General features: G+C 44.9%; 1 protein-coding gene across 6 annotated transcripts in view; it reads left to right on the top strand.

Annotated features, from left to right (window-relative positions):
• The window catches only part of LOC138569353 (uncharacterized), a 1,814,236-nt gene that overhangs the window by 365,017 nt on the left and 1,437,069 nt on the right, over positions 1–12,150 (top strand). For all 6 annotated transcript variants that reach the window (XM_069647265.1, XM_069647261.1, XM_069647266.1 and 3 more), the window contains one exon: positions 5,315–5,495. In XM_069647265.1, the coding sequence (XP_069503366.1) occupies positions 5,315–5,495 (181 nt within the window). The remainder of the gene's footprint in view (positions 1–5,314; positions 5,496–12,150) is intronic.

A 12,150-nucleotide genomic window follows, 5' to 3' on the forward strand; every position in this document is an offset into this window, starting at 1 on the left:
CCAAAAGGCTGTATGCTCTAGGCAAACGAGTCACCACGGCTGCCGCATACACTACGCGGATAGCAAATACCACGCTATTGGCAAGTTATGCTGATGCTCAGTTGAACCTACTCCAAGAAGGCCTCCAAGAGGTTCCAGAACCCGTCAAGCCCAAGCTTCTCTCTATTGTAGTCGAGGGAAGACAAGTGAACCAGAATGTGATTGAAAACACTCTGGACACGGCTGAAACAGCAGGCATTTCTCTGGCCCAAGGGACCCTACTCAAGACAGGCTTGGGTGCATACCTCGGGGTTCAAACCCGAAACGCAGGCCTCTCATCAATAAGCCTATTGAGGAATCTTACCTCTTCGGAAAAGCGGTTGATGAGGCCTTGGAAACAGCCAAGAAAGAGCATAAGTCCCTGCAACAGATCACACAAAGACCTCCCCCTCCAACCCCCCCAGAGAGGTAATATCTCTCGGCAGTCCTTTCGAGGGCAGTCCCGTGCAAGTCGAAACAACTATGGCATGGGGAATTTCAACACGGGACAAACTTCAGGAAGCCCCGCATTCTACCCTTCAAGGGGTCAGCGACGCGGCAAAGGCAGAGGTAGGAGCCCCAATCCCAGAGTAGCCGCAGCCTCTGGTTAGAAATTACCATCAGATCCAGGTCCCCTCCCATGTCACCCCGTTCGGGGGCGATTAACATCTTTCCTCACGGCATGGGAGGGGATAACTTCAGACCAGTGTGTCATAAAGACGCTCGCCCACGGGTACTGGGTGGAATTCGCCCGACCTTCACAATTCAGACCACCGCGCTCACGGCGCCTTTCACCGGACCATCTGGAGAACCTGAATCAAGAGGTTCTGGGAAAGGACGCCATAGAAGCCGTCCCTATTCTTCAGGTAAACCAGGGTATTTATTTAGTGTACTTCCTTGTACACAAAAAGGACCTCACCATGCGCCCTGTTCTAGACCTGTGCCCAGCGAACAAGTTCATAAAACCCCAGAAGTTTTGGATGGTAACACTACAGGAGGTGATCCCACTGTTGAAACAGGGGGACTACATGGCAACATTGGACATGAAAGATGCATACTTTCATATTTCAATGTTGCCAGCGCACAGGAAATATCTAAGGTTCATGATAGAGGACAGGCATTATCAATTCAAGGTACTCCCCTTCAGCATCGCCAAGGGTGTTTACCAAGGTCCTGACAGTGGCTGCAGCACACCTGCGCAGACTATCCGTCCCAGTTTACCCTTACCTCGACGACTGGCTCATCACAGGGGACTCATACAACACATGTTTTTTGAACACCCAAAAAACAGTAGATCTTTTGCTCAGTCTGGGTTTCTCGATCAACAAGAAGGAATCCAGTCTAGTCCCCAGTCAAACAAAACAATTTCTGGGAGCTCTAACTCGGACGGAAGACTCTAGTCTTCCCCTCCAACGAGAGAGTTCAGAACCTGCTTTTTCAGATTCCTCAATATGTAGCCAGTCGGGAGGGGATGGTGCGCAAGGCCATGCGCTTGCTAGGAATGATGGCATTGTGCATATACTTTGTTCCTCACGCGTGGCTGCGCATGCATCCCATGCAAGAGTGGCTCAACAACCAGTGGTGACAGGTCAGCGGACCATGGGAAGATCTGGTAGTTGTCTCGCCAGCCCTCGTTCTCTCTCTCTGCAGTGGTGGTCAAGAGAAAACCCTTTGAAGGGGAAAACTTTCACCACCTCTGCAGTGGAAGCCACTCTCACGACAGACGCATCTCTCACGTGGTGGGGGGCTCACCTGCTTCAGCAGACAGCACATGGAGTGTGGTCCCCTCAAGTAGCTTCCAACCATATAAATTTACTGGAGCTATTAGCGGTGTTCAAGGCATTAAAGGCCTTTCAGGTGCAACTGCAAGGGAAGACCATGCTGATTCTAACGGACAGCACTACAGCCATGTATTACCTGAACAAACGGGGGCACTCCCTCTCCAGGGCTATCCAAGCTGTCCCAAAACATTTGGATGTTGGCTCTCAGACACAAGATGTTTCTGTTGTCCCAACATGTTCCAGGGGAACTCCATCTTCTGGTAGACATGCTTAGCAGAGATTTGATTTTCCTCTGCCCGAAGAATACAAATGGTGTCTGCACAAAGACATTGTGTCCAACGTCTTCGCAGAATGGGGCTTCCCAGAGATCGACCTGTTTGCAACTCGGGAGAACGCCCAATGCCAAGACTATGCCTCCAGGTACCCCCAGAACCGCTCCAAGGGGAACGGTCTCTGGATAACATGGTCAGGGAAATTGGTCTACGCTGTCCTCCCCTCTCCCCCGCCCCCCCCCGACTACCCTTCTCAACAAGATGGTGCATAAGATGCGCCAGTTACCATGATAGTGGTGGCCCCCATGTCCGCCCGCCAACCCTGGTTCGCTCATCTGATGGAAATGTCCCTCTCCCCACCAGTGAAACTACCCTGCCCGTACAACATGATTCTCAGGTGGGACAAGCAGTACTAGGACATCTTTTCTTTACTGTTCCTTCTCACAACCCACCTCCACCTCCGGGTACTGCTAACTAGTCTATGTACAACATGTGATTCTAAGCAGATTAACAAGCATCAGAAGACATGCATTACTTACCGTAATAGCATTTCTGATGTTTGTATCTGCTTAGATTCACATGTGCCCTCCCTACCTCCCCGCTCGGGGTGGAAGGAACATTAGACGTCTTACTAGTTTCTCTTTTCTATACTCACTCACTAGAGCCTTGGGCTCCCTCATGGCAGAAAAAATACAATCGGATGGACCTCGGCGCGTGAGGGATTTTGGGTACACACTACACGTCATGATAGGGATACAGCCTATGCCGACGTCCCCTTTCGGTCCCCAAAATACCAGATGCAATACTCTGCGGTTATCACTGGATGTCGGACCATATGCACAGCATGTGAATCTAAGCAGATACAATCATCAGAAATGCTATTACGGTAAATAATGCATGTCATTCACTGGAGTGACTAGAGTTCTCCTAGTCCTTAGTCCTCTTTCCTCCATGCGTCCCACCCACCTTTCCTCGCTTGTATTCCAGGGGCTAGAGTATTCAGCATAGCCAGGTATTAAAGCGTCTGATGTGTCAAAAAGCGGAATGAGATGAGGTGCCCAAGGGTCGAGCCTCGGGGGGCATTCCCATGCTTTGGGCCGTGCCCCCCCACGTGCTACACTAAATTTAAAGGGGATGCTCAATTTTTCACTGCCAGAAGTTCCGGTACCATCCCCATGTTGGGACTGAGCCATTTGCTCCACATGACTAAAAACGTAATTCGGAGAACAAAATTGGTGAAATTAAACACCAATACATTTTAACTGGCTCAGTGATTATTCCTGAGTTTCTTTTTTTTTGTTTGTACCCAAAACAAATAATATTTAGGGTGACCAAGCAAGATTTCAGGAAGGAAAGCATCTGTAACAGAATGTTTTCCCTCACGAAAATTCCATGTTTTTCTTTCCTGAGACATTTCGTGGCCCTTGAGAATTGCCAAGATTTTGGAAAAATGTAATTTAATGTGGGGAAAAGCCTGAACCAGTCAATTTCGCTCTCCCTTCAGGCAAAATTGGCAGATCGGATGAATTTGAACGAAATTCAGCTATTTCCCCACCATACTCCTCCGCCTCATCTTCTTGCTGCCTTCTTTCCCTTCATCCTATTCCTCCCACTGTCTCGTTCCCTCACACTCGCTCTTCTGTACCTCTGATGTTCCTCTTCTCAACCACTTGGGTTCACCCACAGAACTTATTCCCTACTGCTCTCTCCTCCCACTACTCGCTTCTTGCTCTATCCTCACTTCACACTACTGCGCAGTAACTATTTCCCACAGCTTTCTACTCTACCACCACTACACTCTGCTATACTTTCCCACTACTCCCCACCAACCCATCTTCTCCCACAGTCACCTTCCTTTCAATGTCCCCCTTCTCAATCATTCCCTCTCACCTCCTACACTCTCCCTTAGTCTCACTGTGCATGTGATCACATACGCAGGAACCGCTTTCTCTAGCAACCAATACCCTGCACACGCTGTTTAGAATTCACCTCCATCCTCCGCTGCACTGTCCTTCTGCCGCCTGACCTCTTGGTCCCCCTTCCTCCTCCTTTGACCTCACCTGAACAACCCACATTTACCTGGTGTCTCGGCACCTTTTTTAATCCTCCCTGTGCCTCCTCCTCTTGACTGCTGATTCCCAGGGCCAACTGCTGCCAGCTTCTTCTGCAGGGGCTGGGCTACAATTAAAGATATCTAAGACACTTATGGCCCGCCCCCGTTTCATACTTGCGTCTGCCAGCTTTGGAAAATGGCATCCTGCTGTGAACCGTCCTTTTCAGTTTGTGGCTGGACAGTTTAATGCTGGTGGGATGGGCGTGGTCTCCTGGGCTGCTCTGTTTGCTGCCACATCCAACTGTGGTGAGCTGCTTGTTATGATCTATGCCGCTAGGGACCCTGGTATGTGTGTTCATATAGAAGAAAACATGCGAGCATTGCGAGCAACAGGTATGGAGCAATAGGCAGTGTTACTTGACATATGCAGCCAGTCACATGTTGAAGGGACAGAGACTGGAGCCCCTCCAACTCTCACATCCAACCTCTGGGGCAGGACGGACTCTGGGGAAACCCTGTTGTAGGTCTCCTGCCCCAGGTTAAGAGGGGTCCAGGGCCAGGTTTTTGGCCCTGTCACACAAACTTATACATTCTAGGGGCTGTAGTCTTGGTTCACTTCAAACGAAAGACTTGAATCAACACCCCTGATGAGTCGTTTGTAAAAGGAAATCCCGGGATTGCATAAGGGGTATCCCGATGACATGGCGTTATCTGAAAACCTTAACTATAATATAGTACAGCCAATTTCTTTAGGTTAGTTGGTTGCGTTTCCCTATAAGATTGTGAAGGCTGTGATGGAAGGTTTCCTCAGCGCGAATTGTTGGGGTGTGGGGTTAATTATTCATTGCTTTCACAGAGGTCTAGGCTACCCCTTTTATGTCCATGGGATTAAAGCCATGCAGCCCTTGGGCAAGTCTCATAGAAAAAGGACATTCTGTGCAATCTTTGCCATTGTCAATTCAGAGTGAGATGTTATTTTAACTATCCTTTCCAGGTTACCCTTGTCAGTAGTCTTGCTGTATTGTTTCAACATGGTGCATTATGAGGTTACTGTCAATAGTGCATAGGGAAGGACACAGTTGAGACTGCTTGAAGAAGGTCAATTGAAGTATAATTTGCTACTTCACTAGTTAACCTTGCATAAATGAATGTTACAAAGAAAATCCTAATAATGGTGTTTTTTTTCATAGGATTTCTTCTTTTAACGTTTGTGCATGAGCTTTCTATGGAATATAACAAGTACCTAATGGGAGTGAGAGTACCTCGAAATCAGATCTATCCTTGCACATGTGTATGCCATCGAAGACTGAGTACGACTTCTGTTGGATGCCGTACGTGCATCTTATATCACACAGAGGTTATGATTTATAGGTAAGATTTTAAGCAATTCTTATGACCTTATTCGCACCTTTTTAGCCATACCTTGAAGTTCACTTCATTTATATACTGTTGGGTATCTGTAATGCTAAATTGTCTTACATAGCGCGACTGTCTTTTTGGCACCCTCTTGCTGCACAAGTGCAAAGTTAATTATTTGCACGGCCTCTTGTTGCTGGTGCTGCTACCTGGGCGCGATTATGGTCTTTTCTCTCAACAACCAATTGCTTGAGAGGGACTGATTGAGCAGTCCTGCCATACTGCCTCACTCAACACCCTATTGTAGTTATCAGTGTGCTTCTTTTCCTAGGGTGAATGGGTTCTGCAATCTTCAACACTAGATTCTGGTTTGTCAGTATAGTTTAGTGCCTTCAAGGTGGTTGTGTTTGTAAACATCCTGGATAATAAGCGTGAATTCAGTATTGGCCTCTTAAGTGATTTTTGTTGGTGCAAGCCTTTTTAGCTTGAAGAGGGTTGAGTTAACAGCCTTGTCCAACCTCTGTGCTTGAATAGCTTCCTGTACTTTGAGTTTTTCCATGGCTAGCTCTGATATGAGGTTGGTCGAGTCCCCTTATTGAGCGGAGTGTGGTTAAGTGTCTTGTAGGCGGTGGGATGTGGATGAAAATTGACATTTGGGATATAATAGCAAGGGTAACGGCTTAGGTGCAATTGTAGAATTGAGTCTTTGTAGAAATGCGTGGATTGCTTGGTAGTGCTTAAAGACTCAAGAGGGCCCATCAGTGGGACCCACAAAGGAGTCTAGGTGGATGGTTTTAGCAGCACTCCTGTGATGAATAGTATTGGGACACAAGTGGCTGAGCCTTGTTCTACATGTCCTTGTGTCAAAATAACTTTCTAGAGAATTGAACAATTTAAATTGTCCATATATTTAAGTCTTGGATTGGTACCCTACTGGTAGGTGTTGATATGTAGTTATTTATGTTCGATTACTTTGGATACCCAACAGGTACATTTTTAAAGGGGTCACTCCTATACGTAGTCTTTCTTTTCATTTTTATTTTGTATATATGAAAGTAATAATCAGAAACCTTTGCACAATTTTCTTTTACATCTTATTTTACTGCAGAAACAGTAACTTTAATTTGCCTCTGTATGGAACTACAAGGAGTCTCCAACTTTCGTGTTGCTTGATACTGTAAACTGCCATCTGCCTGAAACCCACATTGTGATGGTCCTCATATGTGTTTCATTTACTTTGTAAGGGGTGCCCTGGTGACTGCTTACTCACCTTGCCTGCAGCACTTTTCGCTCTACCAGCACTGCGAGCGGAGCTCTTGCGGGACATTGTTTGGCTTCCTGGAGGAGGCGCACTTTGTCGCGGTCACGTGACGAATTACGTGACTCGCAGCCCGCATTTAGTGCCGGCACAACCACCCTTGCGGCGTTGAGCCCTGAAGGCAGTAAGGGCTGGAGCTGCTGTTTTGCTGTTTGGATGTGACCTGTGAGTAACTCGGTCCTGGGTCCTAAACTGTTACTTGTCTTGCACTACCACCTCCAGTTCTCAGGGTAAGCGGTGGAGAGTCGGACTCTGGCAGCTCCATAAGCTGTCGGGCGTTCCCTACCCTGAGACTGAATGCACCATTTGGTTTCGCTGATGAATGAAGTTATTCTTTAATCCTATATTGGAATAAAGGACATTCTTTTAATAAAAAAAACATTTTATATAATACTTGTACTTACAATTTTGCAATTGTCGGACAGAGATCCATATCTATCTGCATTTTTATTTAAAAGTGTTTTTGGGACAGTGTTAGATTTGTTTTAAGCTGCTCCCTGTATTCAGTGCAAATTTTTAAATATTGGTGTTTGTTATCTCAAAGACTGCTCCATATGTTTTATTTCTCTACTGGAACTGCTACATATTGAAACTCAGTCTTTGAGTTTTTGCTACTTTTTTTATCTTAAGTTTATTTACTTTCATCTCTCAAGTTCCCTCACTTTCTTTATTGGGTTTTGTCACGTTTGAATGACACGTAGGGGACTTCGAAGCCAGGCAGCTATGGAGGCTTCTCTTGATTCTACTCCCTCTGTTAAAGGGGATCTCCCCTTCGCTTCGCCAGTCTGTACTTTATCAGTTACTTCTATCCCTGCTGCCCCGGGCAATCCACAATATTTATCAGTGGATGGCTCCCAGGACTCCTCTGTCCTCAAAGCCTTGGCCCAGGCCCAAATTCATTCTAGAGATAGGTCTGAGGTACTGAATAACATGGGTATTATTCCACGCACCATAGCCAATAATAGTTGCATCTTTAATGGAAAACAAGACATACCCATAGATGCACAGGAAGAGCGTCTAGCAGCTACTATAGCCTCCAATCTCGAGGAAGGCGGTAGTCTACCGAGGGCCAGGGTACATATGGTTCACCCTAACAATACTATGGTTAACACTGTGCTCCCAACCCCTGTTCAATCACATCCTAGGCTGCCTCTACCGCCCATAAAGCTGGATGACTCTGCAGCCAATGCTACAGAATCTCCGGGTCTGACAAAAGAGGCTACGGACTGTCAACTCTCCCCCCAGTGGGTAATAGGAATTATGGTACTGCCCCCCCCCCCACCCTATTAAATTTTCGCCTGAGGTTTTTCCCTCTTTTAAGGGTGTAAACCATACCTCCTCTATTCATGTTAATCTTTCTGCTAACCCTGCTGGAAACCCCAATACTCCTACAGTGAAATCTATTGTGTTTAAAACTCCACTTAATAAACCTTCAAATCTCACACCTAAAATAAAATCTAATTTGGGTACCCAAGGTAAATCTATCCAAGGGGAAAAAAAATCTAATTTTTTTGGAAAGAAGACTGCAACTAGCACCCTGGTCAAATCTTCACATTCACTTCCAATAGTGGCCATTTTGGATCATACTCTTCTTGTAGATGTAGCTACGAAACTAGAGATTGAAGATCCCTTAGCTCATGATATTGATGACATCAGTATCATAGAATGTGCTGATAAGGCAATTGCTGATAGCCATCTGGGTCTCAACTCTACTAATTCAAATAATGTCACCCAGCAAATTTGTGATGATTCTTATGTGGGCTCTCCATCTGATCTCATTAATTTTATTGATGAGCATACAGAAAAACAAAATTGGTTGAGAGAAAGGGGATTACTCCCAGAACTAAAAAAAGGATTATGGTAGCGAGTCTATTCTGCATCATACTCTTAAAGAGGCGGATGACAGAATAAAACTCAGTCAACCTACACACTCTGCTCTGAATATGGTTTTGAGTTCTTTTGTGAGCCTGTATGACAATATATGGTCAGAGGTTAAATCACACTCTCTTCTACTCTCTGAAATCTATTCTAGGTTACAGGGACTTGATAGATTTGAAGAGCTAGTAAAAATAATTAAAGAAGATAATCCCTTAATGCCAACACACTGCTCTGATCCTATTTCTCCTAACCAACCAACTGCTGATATCCATTTGGTTAAAAAAGTTCTCAATGGGAAAATGTCGAGTATGCAAGGGGAAGTTCTAGATATGGGTTTGGGTACCACTGACCCTTGTTGCTCGGATAAGGATATATGTGATCATCCACCCATGATTTCTTCCATGACCTCTGTGGGTGCTCTAGAGGTTTTTGGCATGGAGGTAAAGCTCCCTATCCCTCATATAAATGTCATTACTGAATTAATAGAGGAGAAAGTCCAAGAGGGACCCACCAGCTATCCTCGTAATCCTATCCCTCAGGGATTACCCTCTGTAGGGATGACATCGGAGCTCGTCGATCCACTTAAGGGAGATTATGCTGCCTTCTCTGTGGATCTCATATCCGCTCCCAATTTGGAGAATCCATCTGATCCTATTGCCCTTACTAAAGAAATTATACATCAAAAAGGTTTTGTCTGCATAGGAAAAAAAAACGTAATCAGCAAATAAAGAAAACTAAAAATCAGAAGAATTTGAAAAAAATTCCTTCATTTACTAATCAATTTTTAAAAAAATCTATTTTTGGCTAATACTTCGGCTCCTACTACCCCCTCTCTTGCTTCCAAGGGGACTGTGAACCCTGTTGAATTAGCGGTTTCTGTGACCTCTATTCCAAATACGGTGGCCATTCCGGTCGAAGTTAATTCACTTCCTATTATGCCAACTCTACCCGGTCCACCTGACGCTCCGATAGACGGTTCTATCACCATTAATACTGTCCCTCCAGTAGTGGTGCCTAATTTTGTGGGGGTTGAGGACATTTCTGTCTCTTGCCCTCCGAAAATAGTTTCAACTTTACTAGAGCCGATTTCTACCAATATTTCTGATGAATCGAACATCAATACTGTTATCAAGCCGCAGGAATCCTCCTTGGCCGTAAAATCTTCAATTATACCATGTAACTCTTTACCTGGCGTAGATCCGTTCCATCCAGAGATCACTATTTCTCCGATTCCGGCAAACTTGGTCAATATTGATATGGTTAAGGATCTATTTCAGGAGCTACTTGTTTCTAAAACTGCTAATGGGGTGGTGTCTCAGTCAATTAAAACTCCATCTCAGGATGGAGCTCCATCCATTCCCTCTTTATCTATGGATCCCCATCTTTCCTTCGTTTCTGAGGGTCATTTTGCCAATACTAAGCCTACAATGAGGGATTGTGATATGGGAGTCAGATCAGTAGGGGGTCTCAATGCACCCAACTCTCTTAACTCAGTTCGTTCTAGTATGTCAAATGTTGGTCCTATTATGGGCCATGAAGGTGCTCGTTCTTGGCCTGATTCCGCCCAATACAGAAATTCTTTTAAATCGTCTGAAAGATTCCCTGTGGGTCCTAACGTAATCCAAAATAGGACTATACTAAGGGGTGCAAGGGGCACTGATTTGGACTCCTTAAGTCAGTTCACTAAAAAGATTTCTGATTCTCTACCTCAACCAGCAGAGGCCAAAGATCTCCTTGATATCTTGCAGCTTACTAGTCTTTGGGGTCAAGATATGCCAATCTATCTTAACCGTGGTAATATTCTAAAAATTCTCCACCAACTACATCGTTCTCACTTATTTCTAGTTATGATATGGAGAGAATTTTCTTTCCGATTCAGGGTCGGGTAGATGTGAGTAATATTATTCTTAAATCAAGAGTGGTATTGGAACTGATTATGGGGCACAGAGAAGGGTTAAAGCAGCTTGGTTTTGAAGTAAACCTATTAGTATCCAATCAGTTTTCCGGCATAAATGAAGGGTGTGAAGAGTATAGGGGAAACCTTACTATGGTATATCATCCGGAAAGAGCTCCACAGTACCAACGGAGGCAATTCACACCCAGATTCAATGGAAATGCTCGAAACTGGGCCCAGGTTACCTCAGGTCTGTGGAAATGAGCACTTTCCTAATCACTCTGAACTCCCTTCTAAGGTTCTCCCCTTGTATAGCTTTGCGTTTCTTTCCTGGAATTCCAGAGGTAATTCCCACCTCTTTACGAACTCGGACACTGTAACTATGATTAGGGCTTCACACTGTTTTTTTCTACAGGAAACCTGGATGCTTTCAATTCCCGTTTTAGACGGATTTGATATCTACTCCCAAAATGCTAAACCTAGTCTGGGAGGGAGGGCTTCTGGGGGTCTCCTTATAGGAATTAGAACCTTCTTTGGTTTTATGAATAAGGTTCTTCCGGATATGCCTTTTGGTATCTTGGCTTTGGAGGTTACTTCTCTTGATCAAATGGTTAACCTCCTTTTGATCAATGTATATTGGCACAAGGGCATTGCTGCACTTGAGCCGTTTCTGGAAAGGTTAATGGATACGCTTCTTTCTTGGAGATCTCTACACCCTAGGGGGAAATTGATTCTGGCTGGTGATCTTAACTCTGACTGCTCTATCTCCTCTGAATCCAAATATGATGATCTGGGTCTGGCTATGGGGGATCACTCTCGCTTGGGTCAGAAATTTGTATCGGGTCGTCTTTGGAATCTTGCTTTGGATTTGGTTGGTCTAATATGTCTTAATGGCTATTATGATGCTACTTCCTCACTCTGTCCTACATGGCGTAGAACACTGTCAACATCTACTCTAGACTATGTCTATGTAGATCATTCCCTGACTTCTCTTTCGTCCAAAGTCGAGGTCTACTTTAACCCATGGAGTGACCATGGTATTCTGCGGGTTTCTTTTCTATGCCCTTTTCCCATGAAGTTTCTGCCCGCTGGGGGGCCATGCCACCTTAAAACTGTGGGACAAGGGACAGGGGTACGTTGGTCACCTACAGAGATCAGCTTGCTCAACTGTAAACTGATTTCTTCCTTTAATCATACCTCTTTCTCTTGGAAATTGGCAGTTTTCAATACTGTTTATTTTGACAGTTTTCTTAAAGCTCTGAATAGCAGTATCTATGGTCTGCTTAGGAAGGGCGTCTCCAAAAAATCTCATCCTCACAGATTTGATCCAGAGCTGGCTAATGAAAAGGCCCACACTCAGAAACTCATTAGAGGTGTCCAAGCTCTGGACTCTGAGTGGGATGATAAAAAAAATTAAAGCCATCCGTCAAAAATATAAAAATTACTGCAAGTCAAGAAAAGCTATTATGCTACAAAACGATGCGGAACATATGCTTGAAGTATTAATGAAAAGAGACCTGAGGGCTTTCTGCGTTACTCTGTCCAGCCTAGATGATGTGGCGGAGGCTGATCAGTTGAAT

Source organism: Ambystoma mexicanum, chromosome 2q, assembly GCF_040938575.1.
Source record: "Ambystoma mexicanum isolate Mex_15411 chromosome 2q, UKY_AmexF1_1, whole genome shotgun sequence".
In the NCBI taxonomy this organism is placed as follows: domain Eukaryota; kingdom Metazoa; phylum Chordata; class Amphibia; order Caudata; family Ambystomatidae; genus Ambystoma; species Ambystoma mexicanum.